Raw genomic sequence first — 25179 nt, forward strand, 5'->3', positions numbered from 1 at the left:
TAAAAAAATGTTCACAAAGGGTCAGTTTTCATTTAAATGGATATTGACCTCATCGGAGGAAGTAAGTGTAAAATGTTAATGGTAAATCATTTGGAGTATTTCATGATATACATACACCGATCAGCCATAACATTAAAACCACTAACCGGTGATGTGAATAACAGTGGATATCTTGTTACAGTGGCACCTGTCAAGGGGTGGGATATATTAGGCAGCAAGTGAAGAGTCAGTTTTTAAAGTTGATGTTTTGGAAGCTGAAAAAATGGGCAAGTGTAAGGGTCTGAGCGACTTTGAGAAAGGCCAAAATTTGATGGCTAGACCACTGGGTCAGAGCAACTCCAAAATGGCACTACCTTCAGTACCAAAGTGGTCCAAGGAAGGACAACCACTGAACCGGCGACAGGATAATTGTCCCAGGATCATTGATGCATGTGGGGAGCCCATCTGGCCCAATCCCATAAAAGAGCTACTGTAGCACACATTGCTGAAAAAGTTAATGCTTGGCTATGATAGAAAGGTGTCAGAACACACAGTGCGTCACAGCTTGCTGTGTCTGGGGATGCGTAGCCCCAGAACGATCATAGTGCCCATGCTAACCCCAGTCCACTGGTAAAAGTGCCTATAAGTGAGTATCCGAATTGGACCATGGAGCATTGGAAGAAGGTGGCCTGGTCTGATGAATCATGTTTCCTTTTACATCATGTGGGCAGCCGGGTGGTGGTGGGTCGCTTTCCTGGGGAAGAGATGTTATCAGGATGTACACTGGGAAGAAGGCAAGCTGGTGGAGAAAGTGTGACACTCTGGGCAATGTTCTGCTGGGAAACCTTGGGTCCTGGCATTCATGTGGATGTTATTTTGACACGTACCATCTGCCTAAACATTGTTGCAGATCAAGTACACCCCTTAATGGAAATGGTATTGCCTAATTGAAGTGGCCTCTTTCAGCAAGATAATGCACCCTATCACACTGCAAAAAGTGTTCAGAAATGGTTTGAGGAATCTCACAGAGTTCAAAGTGCCGGCTTGGCTTCCAAATTCTCCAAATCTCAATCCGATCGAGAATCTGTGGGATGTAGTGGAAAAAGAAGTCTGATCTATGGATGCCCTACCTCGCAACTTACAGGATTTAAAGGATCTGCTGCTTACATATTGGGGCCAGATTCCACAGGACACCTTAACAGGTCTTGTGAATTCTATGCCTCGACGCGTCAGAACTGTTTTGGTGGCACGAGGGGGACCTACATAATATTTGACAGGTGGTTTTAATGTTACGGCTAATCGGTGTATATGGCAGACATAACGCCTTTCAAGCTGAATTGCATAAATGACTCAGATAGACATATATATAAATCAAAAATACATATATGAAAATACAGTAAACATTACCTGGGTATGACATCCAGCACTTTCAAGAATACTTGTTGTAGCCAAAGTCGCAGAGCTAGGGAAGCAGTGAAACAAGGAAGAGACCATGTTGGATATTCCATGAGCCAGTAGCTCCTGAAATATAAAAATATGCTGCTATTTTCAAGATAACAAAATTAGAACAAACAGAAAAAAGGATTTAGAAAAACAGGAAAATCGAGACCGCTAACAATATAAAATGACTGGGGAGAGTGCTGCAAGAGTATGGTAAACAAAAACATATCTGACGCAATGAGGGCCAGGATGACAGATGTCTGGCATCCCTGGTTGTGTGGAAGTCCTCCTGATCGGAGGTTGTTGGGCTACATGGGCTGTGAAATCAAGGTTTCTCCTGCAGACACCACCTGTTGAAGGAAAGAGCAAGAGCGGAAGGAAAAGAAAAAGAAAAGTGGGAAAGAAAAGAGGGAAGAGGGAGGGACCGTATACAAACCTAGAGCCCACATCAAGGCAGTTTTAACCCCTTAATGACCGGGCCTGTTTGGGCCTTAATGACCAAGCCAGATTTGTTAAATCTGGTATGTGTGAATTTATCAGAGAATAACTCAGCGAAAGTTTTGAATATCCAAGTAATTGTGACATTGTTTTTTCGTCACATGTTGTACTTTATTTTAGTGGTAAAAGTAGACTGATACGATTTACGGAAATTAATAAAAAAAATAGAAAAAATGAAGAAATTTTGTAAAAATTATCATTTTTCCCTATTTTTAACGGCAATATGTCACATATGTACATACATACAGTACAATTTTTTTTATTATATATATATTTCCATGTTTTTACTCTATTTTGGCAGCACTTTTGAAAAAAAAATTTTTTTGGGGAGCAATTTAGAAGACTTACAAGTTTAGTAATAATTTTATACATTTTGAAGTACATTTGGTTTTCCTGCACCAAGCCAGGTTTTCAGAGGCTCATAGGTGTCAGAATGGCGGAAACCCCCACAAGTGACCCCATTTTGCAAACTACACCCCTTAAGGTATTTATTAAGGGGTGTTGTAAGTATTTTGACCCCACAGTTTTTTTGTAAGAATTCATGCAAAGCAGGCGTAAAAAAATAAAAAATCACTTTTTTCATAAAAGTATCACTTTGAAGACCGATTTCTGTGTAAAGCGACCATAAGAATGAAGAAACACACCCCAAAATCTATCACCCTGTTTCTCCTGTTTTCAAAAATGCCCTCATTGTGACTCTAATGCATTGCCTGGACACACAGCAGGGCTTGAAAGGAAGGGAGCACCCGGAGGCTTTCAGGACTCATATTTTGCTTGAAAATGTTTTAGGCCCCACTGTATATTTGGAGAGGTTTTGAACTACCAGAACGATAGAAACTCCCCATAAACGACCCCATTTAGAAAACTAGACCCCTTAAGGTATTTATCTAGGGGTGTAGTGAGTATTTTGACCCCACAGTTTTTTGCTAAATTTAATGCATAGCAGGTGGAAAAAAAAAACAACACTTTTTTCATAAAAGTATCAGTTTGAAGACCGATTTCTTTGTAAAGCGAACATGAAAATGAAGAAACACACCCCAAAATCAATCACCCGGTTTCTCCTGTTTTCAAAAATACTCTCATTGTTGCCCCAATCTGCTTATTAGACGTGTGGCTGGGCCAAAAAGAGAGGGAGCACTCTTTGGCTTTCAGGGCACAATTGAATAAATTCTAGGCCCCATATCATGCATTTAAAGGCATTGAGCTGCCTGAACAAAAAAAAAAACCACGCAGAAATGATCCCATTTTAAAAACTAAACCCCTAAAGGTATTCATCTAGTTGTGTAGTCGGCATGCGGACCCAAAAAATTTGAAAGGAGGAAATAATGGGTATCATTTCAGACACTATGGGTATATAATGTTTTCTTAAAATTCTTGTTACGTTTCCACATGAAATAGAGGAGACGTGGTAGAAGGTTATTTTGTTAGAAATATGCCACATTAATAAATTTGTGCGGCATACAGAAGAGAAGTGAAGCCGTGTATTCATAATGGATACATGTTGCTATAGACGTATTTGCCTGTACTTATGACTATGTCTTGCTGAAGAAGCAGTTGGTGCCATTATGATGTCATTGTGGACAGAATTCTGTCCTAATATAAAATCAGTCAGAGAGGAAAAAATAAACTGTACTGGAGTGACGGGCAATATCTTCAAACAAATGGAGGAAAATGTATCCAACTATGTTGCAAACTCGAGTCTGTTCACTAGATAGAACACCTGCAGGGCTGTCATGACAAGGATTTTTTTTTTCAGTGACTGGTTGTACAACGTCTCTTTAGCTCCATCAATCCTTATGAGGGACGAATGTGCCAAGTGACGCGGTACACCATAACAGGCCCCTGCCCGGCAAGGTAGGAACCGCTATGTGCACAAAACAACCAATCACCTACAGAATATATAAAGGGACAGTGTCCAAAACCATCTATAGGAACAGTAAAGGATCACTAATCCCCAAAATTATGTCAGTATTTCCAGAAGAACCGTAACAAAGCCCATGGTGTATTGATAAGCAACAGCTCGATTATTAGAGATCCTCCAAAAAAAAAATATCATGCCCGTATCACGGTACAGAATTAGGAATGTAACAGCCGTATGTGGCAGGACATAGTCATAAGAAAAAGGAAATATATCCCCAATTTATTCTTGTAACCATTGCTAAAATGCACGACTTCCACTAATTCAGGGGCGGCACAGGCCGCAGGTGTTGGATTTATCTACTAATAAATGCAATGCCCACATTTATTTTTTATTTCAAGAACACTTGTGGGGTCCATGTTCTGAATAGACAGATGTGGGCTCCTGCACAATAAACTGTATTCATTTGTGAGTGATCAAGTCCTGGATATAATTGTCCAAGAAATGTATATAAAAAAAAAAAAAAAAAAGGGGAAAATTAGTTTTACAGTCTGAAATAAATACTTTACTACCTCCCCGTGAGAATCCCTCCCTCCCTTGGAAAGCTCAGAAACGAAAAATAAAATATGAATAAATGAAATTGACTCCCTAAAAAGAATCCCCCCACCCCACCCTTTTTGGTGTTTCCTAAATTATAGATAAAATTAATAATTAGAAACGGTGTGGTAGGTCTCAAAACAGGGGTAGTTGCACAGGCCTGGATTTGAAGGGCACATGGGGCAGTAAAACCGTGTATCCCTCCTCCTTCCGTGTTTACTGCACACCCGGCATCTCCTTTGGGGGTATTCCTTACTCTCAGTGGCAGGGACAGGGTGAAGGAAGTGGCGTTCAGTGAGCCTTTTGACATTCTCTGACTCAAAGGAGTCTCCAGGTGCGGGGGAGTCAAACAGGAGGTGCTCTATAATTTTCTCCTGATACTGGAGGAAACTGAGCGTTCCCTGGGTCTTGTAGAGCACATAGCTGTTGTAAGTGGCCATCTGGATAAGGTAGATCGCTACCTTTTTATACCAGGCCCTAGTTTTGCGCTTGACCAGGTACGGTTGTAGGACCTGGTCAGATAGATCGACTCCCCCCATGAACTTGTTATAGTCCACCACGCAGACCGGTTTCCTCTTATCAGAGGTAGCGCCCCTCTCTCTCACTGCCACTGTGGTGTCCTCGTGCACGGTGGAGAGCATGTACACGTCCTTTTTGTCTCTCCATTTTATTGCGAGCAACTGGTCACTGGTGAATGAGAGTGACGCACCCCTTACTAGTCGCCTGGACACCAGCTGTTGAGGGAAGCCGACTCTATTTTTTCAGACCGTCCCACAGGCCCCTGTATTCGCAGCATGGAGGGACTTATACAGGGGGACACTGGTGTAGTAATTGTCGGTGTACACATGGTACCCTTTCTGTAGGAATGGCACCATGAGTTCCCAGACTATTTTCCCACTAATGCCAATATCCTCTGGGCATCCTGGGGGATTAAGGTGGCGGTCCCTGCCCTCATAAATGAAAAAGCCACAGGTGTAGCCCGTTGTGTTCTCGCACACCTTATAGAGTTTCACTCCGTATCGGGCTCTTTTGGAGGGGATATATTGGCGAAACGATAGACGGCCCTTGAAGGCCATAAGGGACTCGTCTACCGCTATTTTTTGGCCTGGGGTGTACAAATTTAGAAAAGACTCAGATAGGAGGGAGATGAGGGGTCTCAACTTGTTGAGGCGATCATGGCCTGGGTCACTTCTTGGGGGGATTTGGGAGTTGTCCGAGAAGTGCATGAAGCGCATTAGCGTCTCATAGCGCGTTCGGGTCATGACAGCAGCAAATACAGGGGTGCTATGGATAGTGCTAGTAGCCCAGTAAGAGCGGATAGAAGTTTTTTTTTACTATCCCCATATTTAGGGTAATTCCCCCCAAAAAATTAATTTCACAGACGGTTGTGGGGATCCATCCTCTGGAATAGTAAGAACTGGGATTTTGGGTGACAAATTGCCTGGCGTATAAATTCGTCTGCTGGACGATTAGTTCCAGGACCTGATCGCCTATAAACAAATTAAAAAAATTATAGGGGGTAAAATTTGTGACATCAGAGTTGATGCCTGGAGTCGCTGTAAATGGCGGAATTTGGGGGGAGAAAGAAACTGCAGGATCCCACATTGCGGGAGGGACTGCAGTACTAGGCCCGGCTCCTGACGCTTCACCGGTGACCGCTGCGTCCACCACCATAGGGCTGGGGGGTCCAGTGGCAGAAGCAGAACTTGTGTCGCTTTCTGAGCCAAGTTCTGCTTCTGACGCAGTGTCCGTATCACTGCCGGAACCGCTAGAGCATAGCATGGCGTATGCCTGCTCTGCAGAGAACATTCTGCGGCTTCTGCGGTTCATTATTTTCTAACACTAAACTAACAAGTAAATTTTTTTTTTTTTTGTATTTTTAATCTTTGGGGGATTATTTTTTTTTATATAATATAGACACAACACTAACGTAAAAAAATACGGTAAACCGCAGTTAATTACAGCAACTAAAACGAATTCAGCGGAAAAAAAAAGAATTACGGAGATAACAAGTAATTACGGGTAATCTGGCGTGATTACGGGTAATCTGGGGTGATTACGGACAATATCGGAACACTGGCGAGTAAGTATGTGGTGTATTTCACAGTATAATACAGCACAAGATTTCTATAGTATTTTTCTCTCTCTCCTCTCACAGATCAACTACAGTGAGAGGAGGGAGGGAAAGAGCACAAATCTTGTGCTGTATTGTGTAAATATGGGACTATGGGCACTGTGATAGGTATATCACAGTGACCATATGATCAGGGACCAATTATCAGGGTCCCTGATCAGTTTCTATGTACAGGCAGAATAGCTGCCTTAGACACACAGCGCATGCGTGCGCCATTTTCTTTTTTTTCCCGGCAGTTAGGGATGGGGGGGGGCACGGGGGGACGACGGGGGACACGATCGGAGGCAGCAGGGGGCATAAGCAGCAGTTTTTTTAATCTCCTCTCACCAAACATACATGGTGAGAGGAGATACAATAAATGTGCCTCAGCAAATTATGATTTTAACGGCGGTCGCCGGTATTCGTTGAATACCGGCGATCGCCGGTATGGGGACCGCAAACAGCGGTCCCCAGTCACTGCTCCAAGCCCTCAGCTACCTCCGGCAGCTGAGAGCAGGGAGCTAAACCTCCCCCCGGCTGCGCTATTTTATTCCGATGCCACGACGTAAAAAGTCTATGGCATCGGAATAAAGCCCGTTAGTGACCGACGTAGAAACACGATGGGTCGGTCACTAACGGGTTAACAAAACGTAGTTACAAGGCTGCTAAAAAATCATATCCGTACAGTATGTCCTGTCATGTCCGTATGCTCTATTGGGACATATGGACATCATAAATGGACACTCTTTTAGCCACAGTGTAGAGCCGATGCAAAAACTCCTGCTCCAGAAGACTCGGCACAACCATGTACAACAATGTGCAGTCATCTGCAGCTTCCCCTGGTGATCACAGCTAATCGCCGGGGATTACAATTGCTCTACAAACCCCTTTAAAATGACTGAATTACTCACAATAGTATGAAATTAATCAAAAATGCTTATAAACTCATCCAGTTGGTTTTGACTTCTGGGCATACCATAACTGTCTACAACAAAACCTTTATAAACTTGAATACTTAAAGATTTTTTTTTTTATGAAAAAGTAATTTTTTTCTATGTTGGGCAAGTCTTATACAAAATGCATAACCTCACCTGGTTTGGATCAATGCTGTATCTATGTTTCTCTGCATAGATCATGGCAAGCGATACAGACACTGCATAACCTACAAACGTGATGGCGATAGTATCTCCAATTACATTAGGAATAATATCCAAAGCTGGGAGCTTGGGGGCTGGAAAACTGTTAAAAAGTAAAAAACTGAATTTAGTTTGTTAAAAGAATTATCAGTATCTTAAAATGTTTGTGTTTTTATATAAAAAAAAACCAACATTTTATTATGTGTTTTCTATCTCTAAATATCAAAATGGATCCATGTTTTTGGTTCACATTACAGAATGTTGAGATTTATTTCCATATGTTGAAATGCTTTTCTGATCATAATTCTGCAAATTACGCAATAACATGCAAATCCTTGATCCTATTCATAGTAAAATCTACTGAATTTCTGAAATATTCATAATGACGTAATGAGGAAAAACGTTGTAATAAATGATTTGAAGTTGTAGCTAACAAGGTAGAATATACTGCCATTATATAAATAAACGATCATCGTTATTACCCTGCTGGTATACTTCCAACTATCTGCACATTATATCGGTTGTCCAGAGAAGAAGCAAAAGTTATTCCAGTAGCTACAAGAACCTGTAATAAAGCAAAAACTATGATAATATCCAACCACTTTTTTTACATGATTTCATACAATGTTTTTCTTTGTTTGTTTTTTGTTTGTTTCTCTCAATATACAGTTTAATCATCTCTATTGTCTTCTATTAGCTTGCTTGCCTGCCTATAACGCTGTTTGGCTGTAAGGAACGAGAAATATGGTAAGGCCTTGTGCACACGACCGTAGCCATGTGCACGGCCATGATTTTTGGGTCGGCCGGCCACGGAGTGTCAGCCACAAGCCGCCCGCAAATCGCGGGCTGTGCACATGGCCGCGGCCATTATTTTCAATGAGCCCGGACCGCAGAACACGGCCGTAATAAGGTTTGGCATGGTCGTGTGCATGGCCCCATAGGAATGAATGAATTCTCCCGTGGATTTTCGGGGGAATTGCCGCCGCAAAAGCACGTTCGTGTGCATGGGGCCTTATAAAAATCAACTTCCATTGATTAGTTATAAGCCACTAATACAATAGCAATACTGAACAATACTCAAAAGAATACACTAAAGGGTTAGTCTAAAAATGGAAGATCTATTTTCCAAACCGTAGAGTAAGTAAACTTTAGAAACCCATAAGTCTGCATGAGTTGGTCAGAGATCTAGCTTGCTTGCCTATTAGTTTATGTAAAGGAGTTGTCCCACCAACGACATTCATCACCCATCCAAAAAATATCCGATCGGCAGGTGCCCCTTCGTCGGAACCCCACCGAACACCAGAACGAAGGTCCCGAGCCAGTTGGCAGTAAGGAGGAGATTTAATGGAGAGCTGGTCACACAATCACCCTGCCACTCCATTTCATGTCCATGGGTCCTACGGAAACTGCTGAGCTCTGTACTCATACAGTAAGGAGGAAGGGGGGCTTGAAACCACGGCTCCAGTGACCACCGAGGGCCCCAGCGGCCAGACATCTACCACCCACACTGGGCGCAGGCGACATATGTCCTTCGTGGGAGAACACCTTTATAAATATGGCCTAAACTATGCTTCTTTGGAGGACATGCCAACCTTTCTTGTCATTTTCTAATTTGACGAGTGACATGAAAAGCTGCGGATTTGAAACAATGTCGGTTTTATTGGGAATTACTCTAAAAACTAATAACTTTTTTTTCTTCTTGCACCTGTTAGCAAACAGTAGATCTTGACCGTAATCACCTTTGCACACATTAGTAATAGAATACACTATCACTACCAGTTTCCACCCTATAAACTAGTCTGCTTATGTGATTGTAGGGATCAGCACTCCCATGTAGGATAGTATTAATAAATATAGATATTATTAACTATATAACTATATATAACTTCTCCACAATCGCTGACCGTGATGGATGGTGATGGAGTCAAGTCAAGGTTGGCAAATTAAAAATTTGTTTGGCCAATGTAGATAAACAGAACGTATTTTACAGGTCCATTTCTCACACATGTAAATTATGATTGACATATTGTAACTCTATTTCAATTATGTTATGTAGTCAGGGTGCAGCTGGTCCCCAGGATACAATAGGATCCTCCAATGGCTTTGACACAATAATTTGCCTCAAAGGTCCTGCAAAAGGCAACCTAGTTTGAAGCTGATTGAAGAGCCAATCACTTGACACTAGGATCTATTTCTTATAGGTTGACATAAATAGTGAGCAGTGATATTGTTACAGCTTCTATACTGTTCTGATGACCTTTTCATTTTGGAAAGCCATATAAATTAATTGTTGATGTTGCCGACTGAAGCCTACTTAAGGGGCTACTGCCATCTTATAACGTGATGGCATATTGTTAGGAAATGCCATCATTTTATGATCAGCGGAGGTTCGACCTATGAGACCCCCCCCCCCACTGATCCTGAGAATGAAGGGTCCGCAGCGCTGAGTTAGCACTGCATCTTCTAAGTTTTTCATGCACATCGGCGCACCCGGCTGTGTAGGAATTGCAGCACTACTCCATTCACTTGAAAAAAAGTGAAAAATCAGCGTAAACAAAATGTGTAAATCAGCACTGCAGACCCTTCATTCTCAGGATCGGTGCAGGTCCCAGAGGTCGGACCCCCATTGATTATAAAGGGATGGTATATCCTAACGATATATCATGACTTTATAAGATTGGAATAATTCTTTCATTATTTTCTAATAGAATGTAGCAGGCACATATCAAACTTCATGTTAGCTCTCCTCAACTATAGGTAACTACTGGCCCAGTCTATGAAGTTGTGGACTTGTTTAAAAAATTTACCAATTTCCACTACCATTTAACTTTTGCCTTTAAATGATAAAAAAAACTTACCATAATAATTTCTCCTGGTATTGGTGTCCGGAGCTTTGTTCGGAAACGTACATTAAGTTCTTTGATCGGTATAAGCACTGCTAAGCAGAGCATTGATATAATCAACTCTGCAACATTCGTCATATGGGCAGCTCTAAAAACTGATGCCAGTGTCTAAAACCACAAAGAAACACAAGTTTATTGGGACCTTATAGAGCCAGATGACATTTTAACCTTTTGGGTATTTTTCTTGCTTTTGATATTAGAGTTCTCAGGTAAAGTGTCCAAATCAATATTGTATAGTTATAAGCAAAAATGTCAAAAACAGCACTACTATGCTCATAAACATTAAATCTTTCATTAAAGTGTAGCTAAACGTATGACAAACTTCTGACATGTCATAGTGATATGTCAGAAGTTTGGATTGGTGGGGGTCAGAGCACTGAAACCGCCACCAATCGCTAGAACGAAGCAGCTGAAGAGCTCGTGTGAGCCCTCAGCTACTTCGTGCCTATTCGGCTGTTTCCGGAAATAAATGTATAGGTGTACGGACTCAATAGAAAGTCTATGAGCCCGTACTCCGATACATCGGCTTTCTGGAAAAAGCTGAACAGTCACGAAGCGGCTGAGCACTCACACGAGCACTTCAGCTGCTTCGTTCTAGCGACTGGTGGGGGTTTCAGTGCTCGGACCGCCACCATTCCAAACTTCTGATATGTCACTATGACATGTCAGAAGTTTGTCAAACGTTTAGCTACACTTTAGGCTGCCCAATTCAAACATCAAGGTATATAAAATTGTACATGGTCATAGATGTGCTCCGCAATTGGATTACATGGCAGGGGGCCGTAGGCACACTATAATCCCTAGTATGTCATTTGTAAATATAATAGTGACATCAACTTTTACCCAAGATGTCAGTACAGTAAGCATTCTTCTATCAGTGCTTACAGCATAAAGCTAAATTGAATGTTTATAAGAATTGAATGGAGACTACTGCACCATCTCCCAGTACATGAACTATAAAGCAGCCCTGACCTGAGTGCCAGATGCCATTTTCCGCAGGGCCACCTAATGACGTAGCCCTTTTGTAAATACTGGAAATTCCAGCCCTGGGTATACTGTAGATCTTTTTAGGCCGCGCTGTATTGATCATTGCAACATTATTCATTAAGGGGACTGTCACAGTCTACTGGACCCACCTTAAAAATGGAAAAGGATCCAGTAGGACGTGGAAGGGGGAGTCCCATCATATTTTGGATCTGAGAAATGGTGACATGAAAAGCAGCAGCATTGGTGAAAGCTTTTACTATAGGCTCAGACAAGTAAGTGGACAGGAAGCCCAGCTGTAGAACAAACATGACCACCTGGAGAAAAAAAGGGAAGAATTACTTTATTAGACTAGACGCAACATTTTGTATTGTAGGCCATTAGTTACTTGTATATATTTTTACTAGTATTTATTTGTGGTTTACAGGATAATATATTTAAATATTATTAAAGAGCACATGTCAGCTCTCCTTTTTAAGAATTCGGCATTGTGACATTCCTCTGTTCTTCCTCCTGGAAATGTATAAATAAATTAAAAACTGAGTTATTCCCCCTGTCAATAGGTTGTGTTCCTACACGGTCTGAATTTGTCAGCACTATTTTGACAGTGTCAGAGTGTGTAGGACCAAGCCTCATTGACAAGTGGAAGAGTAACACCCAGTTGGCAATTAATTCATACATTTCCAGGAGGAATATCAGAGAACCAACATAATGCAGAGAAAATGTGCCACAGAATTACTAAAACAGACATGTCAGGAGATGTGAAGGGTCCTCTAGAAATTAATATTCACTAAAGCACAATTTTATGTGATAATGAATTCATACTTTTTTTATGTCAAAATTTTAAACTGAAAATATCCAAAGTATATCTCATAAGTAAATTTCAAGTCAAATGGCAGCAGTTCATTTACCATTATAAGCCCCATTAGGAAGGCGATAGCAGCAGCCATCCCTATTCTCTGAGCATATATTTCCGATTGCTCCTCACTGGTGAGGTTTCTGTCCAAAGGGTTTTCAAAAAGATGTTCATCAATTATTGAGCCAGTCATTAGACTTAGCACAGCGAAAGTACCTAGGAGTCAAAAATGTAAATCTTAATTTCAAAACAGGGTTTGATAATTGTTGAACATTCAACATTCTTTAATATGAATGATTTGTACATAAAATTGTCCTGAACTATTACGAGCACAACATTTTACTCCAACCCTAATCTTAAAGGGGTATTTCAGTTTCCGCAAATAAGGGTTATTCCTGGTGTAATGAAAAGTTTTAAAATTTTCAAATATACTTTCTGTATCAATTCCTCATGGTATTTAAAGAGGCTCTGTCACCAGATTATAAGTGCCCTATCTCTTACATAATGTGATCGGCGCTGTAATGTAGATAACAGCAGTGTTTTTTATTTCGAAAAACAATCAATTTTGACCAACTTATGACCTATTTTAGATTTATGCTAATAACTTTCTTAATAGACAACTGAGCGTGTTTTTACTTTTTGACCAAGTGGGCGTTGTACAGAGGAGTGTATGATGCTGACCAATCAGTGACCAATCAGCGTCATACACTTCTCTCCATTCATGTAATCAGCACATAGTGATCTTGCTAGATCCTGATGTGCTGTCACTTACTCACACATTTACGTTACTGAAGTGTTTTGAGAGTGAATAGACATCACTTCCAGCCAGGATGTGATGTCTATTAACAATCCCAACACTTCGGTAACGTTTGTGTGGGACATAATGACAGCAAGCGTGATCTCGCGAAGTGTCGGGATTGTGAATAGACATCGCGTCCTGGCAGAAAGCGATCTTTATTCACTCTCAAGACACTTCAGTAAGGTTAATGTGTGAGTAAGTGACAGCACATCATGAGCTAGCAAGATCACTATGTGCAGAGTAAATGAATGGAGAGAAGTTTATGACGCTGATTGGTCACTGATTGGTCAGCGTCATACACTCCTCTGTACAACGCCCACTTGGCAAAAAGTAAAAACACGCTCAGTTGTCTTATTAAGAAAGTCATTAGGATAAAGATAAAATAGGTCATAACTCCGTCAAAATTGATTGTTTTTCTAAATAAAAAACACTGCTGTAATTTACATTACAGCGCCAATCACATTATGTAGAAGATAGGACACTTATAATGTGGTGACAGAGCCTCTTTAAAGGTAATGTGTCGTTAGAATTTTTTTTTTTAGTTAAACAGTTAGTGTATAAGTGATTAAACATTGTTCTAATTTTTTTAATTTTTTCACGAGTCAGGAAATATTATAAATTAGATTCTAATTTATAACATTTCCCAGTGCTGGTCACTAGATGGAGCAATTCCCAAAATTGCAGCATTGGCATGTGGTAAAGCAACATTGCTTTATGCTGCAAAATTTGAGAATACACACTCGCTCTAGTGAGCTCACAGAATCCCCCCTCCTTTATCCTGGCTAGTGCCAGGAGAAAGGAGGGGATTGAACGGTCAAACCTCCTACACTGTGTGACGCCATTTTTTGAGCTAACACACAGTGTAGTAGGTTTACATACAGTAGTAATCACACACTAAAACACGTACATACACAGACCTAACTTACCTGCTTCTGCCGCCGCCGCTCCCTCCGGTCCGTCCGCTCCGTCTGTTACCTCCACTCCAAGTGCACAAGTCCGGAAGCCGCAACCGGAAGTAGTAATCTTACTGTCTGGCCGCGGCTTCCGGTCCACAAGAAAATGGCGCCGGACGTCGCTCGGCTGAAGACCTTCAATTTGGACTGTGTGGGAGCGGTGCATGCGCCGTTCCCACACAGACGGCGTACAGCATAGTGGATGGAACGGGCCCCGTTCGCATTCACTATGGGGCTGTATGTGCCGTATTCCATGTCTGTATGTGTCGTTAATCGACACATACAGAGATGTAAAAAAAAATGGCAGCCCCATAGACAAGAAAAAGTAAAAAAATAAAAAAAAGTAAAACACAAACACACAAATAAATAAAACATTTTTTAATAAAACACTAAAAGTAAATTGATATAAAAATAAATAAATTCGCAACACTCGTCCTTTAACATCTTTGCTTGCATTCATTAAATAAAAACCTTCAAAGTTTACTATTAAATAGAAAAATCTGTGTGATAGACAAATCACAGGCCTGGACTAGATTAAAGAGGTTGTCCACTTTTTATCTTTTCTATTAATTTATTTATAAGATAGGACATCATACAAATTTCTAATATACATGTATTTAAAATTCTGCTCACATACCTTTTTTATATCAGTGCAATTCTCTCTGTCTAAAAATCAATAAAATGGAATAGCCCACAGATTTGTCCATAAAAAAGCACCCAGAGGATAACAGAATGGACAGTCATGTGACCCACATCATGTGACCACTGGCATTCAGGTAACACTGTCCAGGTATATAACAGGTAAATAGCGGGTTATTGAGGAGCAGAAATTATGAAGGATTTCTACCTCCATGTCTGTCAGTGTCTGTGAGGAGCAGCTCTTACATTCTCCCGGTCTCCTCTGTGTGTTGTGTATGTGTTTTTTCTTCAATTTAACGCTATTAACAACATCCCCAAGAGACAGGCAGCCATTTTATACATAATTTAGAGAAAGTGAATACATGTACAGTGAATCAATTGTTTTGCCACTATTAGTCCTATGGCCCCAACACATTGTGTGTGTTGTGTGTGTGTATGTGTACGTGTGTGGTGGTGGGTCGAATGACTGACGCCATGTTTAGTCATATTTAGTTAGCCTGTGGATACTTTACACAGGACTAATCTGTGGGCTGTACCATTCTACTGTGACAGGGGCCTCATGCACTATAATACATGTATGTGAGCAGAATTTCTAATGCATGTATATTAGAAAACTGTATGATTACCTATTCTACAAATGAGAAAAAAAATTAAAATAATTGGAAAACCCCTTTAAATTAAATTACATGAATTAGGAGGGATGCCGAGGCAGGAAAGGGTTAAGCTAGGTGCTGAAGGGAAGGTCTCTTACCTGATTGGCCAAGAGGCGGGATCTGAGGGGGTAATATAAACTTGCAGGAAGGGTCTCCAGTGGCAGTTTGTAAAGGAGCAGCATCCCACCTGCTCACCGTTTTTTTTTGTTTATCTTGGTTCATTATTGTGTGTTTTTTCTGCCCTTTTTTTTGGTTTGCTTCGTCACTGCAGCTGGCAGAAACGGGGTCTATGAAGGAGGTACAGTGCTGGGTGAACGAGGCTCATCACAGGTATAAGGTGTCCTCAAGGTTATGCATTACTGGTGGTTAATTACTAGAGGGGTAGTCCCTACTGGGACATTAACTTTGGGTAACATTCAGTGGGAGGTGCCCTGGAATGGGTCTACTGCGGCTGAGGGTGGAGAAGAGGTGCTGATGTTGCAGGTAATATATGGAGGACCTTCAAAGACCCCCTTCCAATAATTAATATGTTATATATACTGTTATTTATATAATGTTATTTTTTATATAATAGTATTTTTATACACAGTACATATTTGTGATGTATGTTATTAATGAAGAGGCTGCTTGGGCCATTTCATCCAAAGTTACATGGCGTTTGTCTTTATTTTGGTTAAGGTTATTAAGTAGAGGTGGTTATTTATTGTTGAAGTGGTCAGAGGATAGTCAGATGTTCCCACTATTATGTGGTTACATTATTACTTCAGTGTGGTTTACATTCTGGGCTTGTGATGGGACTTTAACTGTGAACTGCTGTGAGATAAAGTATGTATGTTATAAAAGGAGCATCATCAAATAAATTGAAATTGTATGAAACAGGTTTCTTTCGAGTGGTCTCACCAGTAGAAACATGATGTCCAGTCCCAAGTAGCATGTACAGTAGAACAGGAAAGAAAGATGTATAAAGTCCATACACTGGAGCCACTGATGTCAGCAGCGCAAAGGCCATTCCTAGGAGAGATGAATTCAACAGCTTTCATTATAGGCAAAGTAGGTTTGACATTACTATTAAAACAGGAGAGATATCGAAAGTAAAACAGGTATAATACTGTGAAGAGAAATGTTTAACATTTTCATGTATTACATTTTTTCATGTATTAAAAATTAATGACAGTATTGCTTGAGGGACAGATGATGGTACAGGCATATTAATAATAATTTTGCTAATTGCTATGGTTTTTTGTTAATTAAATTCTGTTTTTATGTGTTTTGTGTTTTGGTTCCCCCCCCCCCCCCTCTTTGTGTTTCAGTTGGTACTTACCTGTCGGCTTCTGGAAGTTTCCGATAATCTGCCCATCACCAGGAGTTGGCACCTGATTGGTACCCGGGGATAACGGCAGGAGAAGATGTTTAAGATCGATATTCTGCCCGGCATCTGGAGTTGATTTTGATTGTCAGTTCGGATTTTTTCGGTGGGAAGATTCTCCTTTAAAAATCCACGGTCTCGGAGGTCCGGGGCCAGTTCTTGAGTGTTCCAGTGACCAGCAACCACCCGCCCTCCCCAAGAATTGTATTTTCTCCCTGACTGTCGCAATTTTTTATTAGAGGGGTTTTTTGTCTCCCAGCTATTGCTGGGTGGACTGATTTATTAAAAATGGTTTATTTATTATATGTGGTTTTTATTATATTGGTTTTAAGTATTTTGGTTTTTAAAGTATTTATTATTATTGATAATTTTGGTAACCCTTAATAAAAACATTGCAGCCTTTATTATCCACATATCTGTTTTCTGTCTTATTTGTTTTAATTTGAGTTTATTTTAATTGTGCCGTGTACCTTCATGTGTCACTGCTGTAGCACAGATATTGGTCTGGATGGACTGGTTGTACAGTACCTTGCAAAAATATTCCAACCCACTCCCTCCTTTAGTGTTTTTTCTGTTTTGTTGCGTTACTGCCTTGAGTTAAAAATGATTTTTGGGTGGGTTTGTACAATTTGATTTGAACAACATGCCTACCACTTTGAAGGTGCTAAATATTTTTTTAGAGTTTTGGTTGGTGGCCTTCTCTTGTCAGGTTTGTAGTTGTGCCATATTCTTTCAATTTCATTTTAATGGATTTAATGTTGATGTTTAGGATATTTTTGTTATACAGTAACCTTGATCTTTGATTCTCTACAATTTTGTCTCTGACCTGTTTGGAGAGCTCCTTGGTCTTCATGTTGCTTGCTTAGTGGTGTACAGATCAAGGCCTCATGCACATGACTGTAAAAACTCCCGTTATTACGGGTCGTAATTACAACCCGTAATAACGGGCTCATAGACTTCTATTGGCCACGGGTACCTACCCGTTTTCTAACGGGAAGGTGCCCGTGCCGTTGAAAAAGATAGAACATGTCCTATTTCAGGCCGTAATAACGGCACGGACAGTCCATAGAAGTCTATGGAGCTCCCGTAATGACGGGTGGCTACATGTGTGCACCCGTCATTACGGCAGCGTTGCTAAGCGACGTCAGTAAATAGTCACTGTCCAGGGAGCTGAAAGAGTTAACTGATCGGCAGTAACTCTTTCAGCACCCTGGACAGTGACTACCGATCAGAATAAAGAGCAACCTGTAAAAAATAAAAATATAAGACGTTCATACTTACCGAGAACTTCCTGCTTCCTCCAGTTCGGTCTCCCGGCCGTTGCCTTGGTGACGCGTCCCTCTCAACATCCGGCCCGACGTCCTGGCCGTCCCTGGATGACGTTTCAGCCCATGTGACTGCTGCAGCCAATCACAGGTCAATCACAGGCTGCAGCGGTCACATGGACTGCCGCGTCATCCAGGGATGTCGGGCTGGATGTGAAGAGAGGGACGCGTCACCAAGACAACGGCCGGGTAAGTATGAATTTCTTTAACTTTTATTACAGAAAGGGCTGTCCCTTCTCTCTATCCTGCACTGATAGAGAGAAGGGGCTGCCGATTAGTGCAGTGCTATTTTGCCGCCAAAAACGTGCCCGTAAATACGGGTCGAATACGTGTGACACCGGACCTGTATTTACGCCAGTATTTACGGGTGGGAAAAAATACGGTCGTGTGCATGAGGCCTTAGGGGCCATTCAGAACAGGAGAATTTATACTGACATCAAGTGACAGATCATGTGACACTTTGATTGTACATAGGTGGACCTTATTCAACTCATTCTGTGACTTCTGAAGTTATTGTTTTGACCAGCCATTATTTAGGGGTTACAGATCAAAGGGGGTGAATACATATGCGCTCATGACTTTTATTTTTTATTTATATTTATTTTTTAAGCAAAGTTTTTTTTTTATTCCACTGTAACAATTTGGACTTTTATTTGTCAGGTCCATTACATAAAATCCAGTTTTAAATCTATTTTAATTCCAGATTATAATGCAAACAGTAAAAACACCATTGGGTTGAATACTTTTACAAGGCACTGCACAAACAGCATTGAAATAACTGACCAGCAGATAGTGAGTGCTCAATGACTGAACTTTAATAGTGAGCATAAAGTATTAATAGGCAAGAAGAAATCAGTTATTTAAACACATGTATCCCTGGAGATATTTTTACTCTCTGGGCAGAACAACTGATAGCACCCTAGGAGGTCCAAGATTTCCGATTAAATAGTGGGCTTCACTATTTTATACTATACATAGGCCCCAAAATATATATATATATATATATATATATATATATATATATATATTGTGGCCCAGCAAGCCAAGAATGGAGAGAAGGAGAAAATGAGTGTATAGGAGGCACACAGCCAAAACCCTATCTTGACGTGTAACTTGAAGAAAAGTGTTGAGCCCTCCAACTGGGCTGCTGAAATCACTCTAGTTTCCATATAGGCAGGGGCGGACATACCATATGTGAAACCTGTGCAGCTTCACAGGGGCCCTGCAGGCAATGGGGGCCACTGTAACCTTACTTTATATTAGATCATATATGAGAGGCTACATTCCTTCCCATCAATCACTCACAATTGCTGGTGAATTAGTAAAGCAGTAAGGGATTTTCTGGAGAGACATGAATGGTCTGTGATCTGTTGCTAGAACCATGTTGTCATTAAAGGGGCTCTGTCACTAGTTTAGTAATGCTCAATCTCCTAAATAATCTAATAGGCGCTGTCACGCTTATAATTCCAGTGAAAATTGTGTCCCAAAACGTAGATTATTTTAAAAGTTATGAGCTTTTTCCTAAATATGCAAATTAGGCTATACTAGACAAAGGGGCGGTAACGCTGCTCTTTCTCCGTGGGCGGTGTTTGTGTTGTCTGTATGATGCTACCTGGATAAGCGCTGAGGCGTGTTGAAGGAGCTGCGACAGAAGTGTGAACACAGCTTGATCTCGCGATTGAAGCTGAGATCACACTGTGCAGTGAAGGCGAGAAGCTGTATGACGCAGATTAGACAGCGTCATATATACAACACTAACACCACCCAGAGAGAAAGAGCAGCGTTACTGCCCATTTGGCTGGTATAACCTTATCTGCATATTTAGAAATAAGCTCATAACTTTTAAAATAATAAACATTTTCACTGGAATTATCAGCATGACAGCATGACATGCCAATTTCATTAGCTAGGAGATTGGGCGTTACTAAACTAGTGACAGATCCTCTTTAAATTAGAAATTAGAAATGAACAGTTGCTTGTTGCACAAGGGCTGTCTGTTTTTGGCATCTTTCCCTGGGTAAACTACTGTGAAATCTCAAGAGTGTTTCTGTTTGGTAGGCAGCTGTGATATCTCAAATGTTTCCATCAGGTAAGCTGCTGTCAAATCTCCGGTGGTCATTGCAGTCAGATAAGCTATTGTAATACCAAGGGGGGTTTTAGTCAGGTGAACACACCTGGCAGCTTTCGTGACATCACAAGGTCCTTTTACAACCTCCGATAAACGGCCGATGCAGCGAGCGCTGATCAACGAGACATCTCCAGTCACATGGAGCTATCGATGGGGACGAGCGGTCGTTACTCCAATCGCTCGTCCCCATACGTTATTATCATGTCGGCAGCGCGTCTCCCTGTTTACACAGGGAGATGCGCTGCCAACAAAGATAATACTTAACTTTTTTAAAAAGATACGATCAGCAGATGATCGAGCGTTTACTTGTTCATCCGTTGATCACTGCCCTGTTTACACAGGGCAATTATCGTCAACGATTGTTCTATGAACGCTTGTCTGCCCGATAATCGCCCAGTGTAAAATACCCTTTAGTCAGATAATTTTGCTGTGACATCACAATTGTGTTTGTCAGGATTTGAACCCAGAAACTCTGTCGCATAGGTAGCAGCTTTTCTAGCTAAACTAAGTGGACACATGTACTTTCTAGCTTCAAGGCAATGCCTGAAAAGTATATTTGGTATGCTCTGTCTACAGTATACATAAGCCCAAATTCTTTCCACTCACTATTTCCTTAGTCTATGATATACTGTATATTTTTATATGATTTATATTTCTTCATTCTCCTTTACTATAATAACGCTATCCCTGTACTATGCTCTGTCTTCACTAATATAGACACATTTAGATCATCCATTATCTCTAATAAAGTCAGAATGCTCATCTTCAGCTACTAAGATCATTTTGATTGCCTCATTGGCTACATGTTTCCAACCTACAAAGAATTGATGCTAGCAAAAGCAAAGGTATAGAAAATATATAAATTTTTTAATTGAAATGACCAATAAAAGCTAAGTTACAATACAATTAAAAAGAATCCTCAAACCTACAGAGAAAAAGGACAACTCACTGTAAGTCCCCCATTACAACACAGACCTGCGTACAATAAGCAGCATATAAATGCCAAATGGCATGAATTGATAAATGCCTTCGTCCGGGGGTGGTGCTGATAGCATACTCTCAATATTTAAATAGGCACTAGCCAATAATCTTTGTCAATATCCAGGTGATCCTTAAATAAACTAATCTACTCACTGTTTATTTGTTGGTTAAAGTGTGTGGCTGAGAACATGACTGGTCTCCGGAAACGTCGACCGTGAGACACCGGCGGTTGAAACACATCAGCGCGTCATGGGCGACGAGACAGAAGCCAGTCAGTCATGGCCAATCAGAATGCGACACAGTGATAAGGGCCGTGAGGATGTAACCAGAAGGTATTAACACTATATAGGACAAACGGATAGTCATGCAATTATTATAGATAGAGCAAGTCCCAATATAAAAGAAGACCAGGTGGTTATACAAATATATTACACATATAGCATAAGGTCACATAATACAGTGCATGTGCAGACAGAGAATTCACAAGGTAAAATATTACATAAAATCACATAATACAGGGGACACAGAGGCCATCACCGCACGAGCATTAATCAAGTTATAGAGTTTCCCAAGTCTGGTTGTTGCCCCCTTATTGGTCCTCTCTCATATAAGATGCACCCTCACTAGATATCAGCCACCCCAGGCGAAGCCATTGGCGGAACTCGCATTGGCTGTGGGGGGTGTATCTCATGTATGCTGTTGGCACATGCCATGCATATTTTCCTTGGGGAATACGGTTTTATCTTGTATTATTGTTTTGCATTGCTGGTCAACTGAAAATGTATCTATAATATGTAACTGCATATACAGGTTCTTCTCAATGAATTAGAATATCATCAAAAAGTTTATTTATATCAGTAAATCAATTCAAAAAGTGAAACTCCTATATTATATAGATTCATTACACACAGAGTGATCTATTTCCAGCATTTTTTTCTTTTAATGTTGATGATTATGGCTAACAGTTAATGAAAACCCAAAATGTATTCTCTCATAAAATTAGAATATTAAGTAAGCCCAATTTCAAAAATGATTTTTAAAACCGAAATGTTGGCCTACTGAAAAGTCTGTCCAGTATTTGCCCTCAATACTTGGTTGGGGCTCCTTTTGCATGAATTACTGCATCAATGCGGCGTGGCATGGAGGTGACCAGCCTGTGGCACTGCTGAGGTGTCATGGAAGCCCAGTGTAATGACAGGGATAGTGAAACAGACAAGTGAGCCCTAATCTACCCGCCACTCAGTCCCTGCCTACTTGCAACGACCCGCCCTATGCGACGGGGTACAACTGGGCAACGGTCCCTACACTCAATAAGTGCACGACAGACAACAGACAAGGAAACACAGAACAAAGGGAAACGGGGCAGTTGCCCACGGCAACACCGTGAGCAACAAGAGTAGTAAATGAGCCGAGTTAAAACAGGAGAGTACGAGGTGCCAAACGTAGAGCAGGAGAGTAGTGAACAAGCCGAGTCAAACCAGGAGTGTACGAGGTACCAAACGCAGAGCAGAAGAGTAGTCAGTAAGCCAGGGTCAATACGAAGCAGGGACAAGTAGTTCAAGAAGCTGCAGCAGGGCCAGGAAACCAACAGAGAAGAATCACAAGCAAGGAGGAACAGGAAAGGCAGATATAAATAGACAGAGGGCGGGAGCTAGCTCCGTCTGGCCAGGCTGTGATAGGCTCTCCCACTCCTAAGCCTGCCATCCTGAGTGGTGGAAGATGGAGTCAGTCTCACAGACATAGAAGCAGGTGCAGACTGATTACCTATGGGCGTGGATACAGAAGCTGTGCCTGGCAGATCCTTAACACCCAGGTTGCTTTGATATTGGCCTTCAGCTCGTCTGCATTGTTGGGTTTCGTGTCTCATCTTTCTCTTGACAATACCCCATAGATTCTTTATGGGATTTAGGTCAGGCGAGTTTGCTGGCCAATCAAGAACAGTGATACTGTGGTTATTAGACCAGGTATTGGTACTTTTGGCAGTGTGGGCAGGTGCCAAGTCTTGCTGGAAAATGAAATCAGCATCTCCATACAGCTTGTCAGCAGAGGGAAGCATGCTCTAAAATTTCCTGGTAGACGGCTGCGTTGACTCCGGACTATAACATAGTGGACCAACACCAGCATATGACATGCCTCCCCAAACCATCACTGACTGTGGAAACTTCACACTGGACCGCAAGCAACTTGGATTGAGTGCCCCTCTACTCTTTCCCCAGACTCTGGGACCTTGATTTCCAAATGAAATGCAAAATATTCTTTGATCTGAAAATAGGACTTTGGACCACTGAGCAACAGATCAGTCCTTTTTCTCCTTAGCCCAGGTAAGACGATTCTGACGTTGCCTCAAGGAATTCGACTGTTGTAGTCCTTGTCCTGGATACGTCTGTGTGTGGTGGCTCTTGAAGCACTGACTCCAGCTGCAGTCTACTCCTTGTGAATTTCCCCAAGATTCTTGAATGGCCTTTTCTTGACAATCCTTTCAAGGCTGCGGTTATCCCTGTTGCTTGTGCACCTTTTTCTACCACACTTTATCTTTCCTCTCAACTTTCAATTAATATGCTTGGATACAGCACTCTGTTAACAGCTAGCTTCTTTAGCAATGTCCTTTTGTGGCTTACCGTCCTTGTGCAGGGTGTCAATGACTGTCTTCTGGACAACTGTCAAGTCAGCAGTCTTCCCCATGATTGTGTAGCCTACTGAACCAGACTGTTGGACCATTTAAAGGCTTAGGAAACATTTGCACGTGTTTTGTGTCCACTTTCTTCTTTTGCTATTTATATTGGTAATGAAAACTCTGCTGCAAAAATGTATGCAATCTCCAGGTCTCAAAGATTATCAGTAGGCAATGTAACACAAACTATGGCTGCTTTTGCAGATCATGTTCTAATTTTAATAACTAGCGCAGAAACTACCGGTTATCCTCAAAACCAAGTTATTTGGAGTGGTTTAAAATTTTAAAGTGAACTATGGTAAATTGCAAGCTCCTAACATCTCAATTCACGTAGATAAACTTGATAAAATAAAACGAGACTTCTCTTTTTACTTGGCCGACCACAGTCATAACATTTATGGTCAAAGATTATCAGTAGGCAATGTAACACAAACGACGGCTGCATTTGCAGATCATCTTCTAATTTCAATAACTAGCGCAGAAACTACCGTTTATCCTTGAAACCGAGTTATTTAGACTGTTTTAAAATGTTAAAGTAAATTATAGTAAATTGCAAGCTCCTATTTACTATGATTCATATTTGATCCAAAAGAAAAATCTTGGTGGTCTTGCATTGCCGGACTTATATTCTTATTACAAGGCAATACATTTAGCAAGATGGCTGACTCTGATTGACGCATCTAATGACTCCCCATCGGTGCACATTGAAAGATCTTTACTTGGATCTTCCAATCAGCATTACCTTTGGGTGCTTCCATCTCCCCAACAGAGGCCACAGCTCACAAGCCTGATTATGAAAGGGACTGTACGCATTTGGCAGGAATTGCAATCAAAGGCAGAGATAGATCCAAAAGTCTCTCTATTTCTACCAATGTATTTGATTCCCTCTTTACTCGAAAATAGGCCAATAGAAACAACTCCACTATGGAGAAAATGAGGTACAACCACAATACACAAATTTCTCAAAGGCACCACCTGCAGGATCTTATACCTGACACATCTCTGAATCATCTTGAGGCTTACGACCTTAGACACTGGGAAAGTTTCTGACTAAATTCTCAAATAATCTGAGAGACCCTACATGGTATGAAAACCATTTAGCTTTGATCAAAATGCCTTCTAAACTTTTATCTAGATTATATTCCGGTCTTTTTAACTGATCTTCTGATAAGCCTAGATTTATTACAGAGTGGGAAACTGAGCTACATGCCACCTATACATGGGAAGTAGCGAATGAAATGATACATAATTCCCATGGTTTATTTACCTGTGTATACATGCAGGAAAGCTCATATAAGCT

The 25179-nt window shown here is 41.0% G+C and overlaps 1 protein-coding gene across 1 annotated transcript in view; it reads right to left on the reverse strand.

The window, feature by feature from the left end:
* Window positions 1–25179, reverse strand: part of LOC142740736 (solute carrier family 26 member 10-like) — a 64619-nt gene that overhangs the window by 31454 nt on the left and 7986 nt on the right. The window contains exons 2-8 of the mRNA XM_075850160.1: window positions 16309–16419; window positions 12420–12580; window positions 11661–11825; window positions 10480–10632; window positions 8104–8186; window positions 7577–7724; window positions 1387–1500 (exon numbers count right to left, since the gene is read on the reverse strand). Coding sequence (XP_075706275.1) covers window positions 1387–1500; window positions 7577–7724; window positions 8104–8186; window positions 10480–10632; window positions 11661–11825; window positions 12420–12580; window positions 16309–16419 — 935 coding nt within the window. The remainder of the gene's footprint in view (window positions 1–1386; window positions 1501–7576; window positions 7725–8103; window positions 8187–10479; window positions 10633–11660; window positions 11826–12419; window positions 12581–16308; window positions 16420–25179) is intronic.

The sequence above is a fragment of the Rhinoderma darwinii genome, chromosome 2 (assembly GCF_050947455.1).
Source record: "Rhinoderma darwinii isolate aRhiDar2 chromosome 2, aRhiDar2.hap1, whole genome shotgun sequence".
Taxonomy (NCBI): domain Eukaryota; kingdom Metazoa; phylum Chordata; class Amphibia; order Anura; family Rhinodermatidae; genus Rhinoderma; species Rhinoderma darwinii.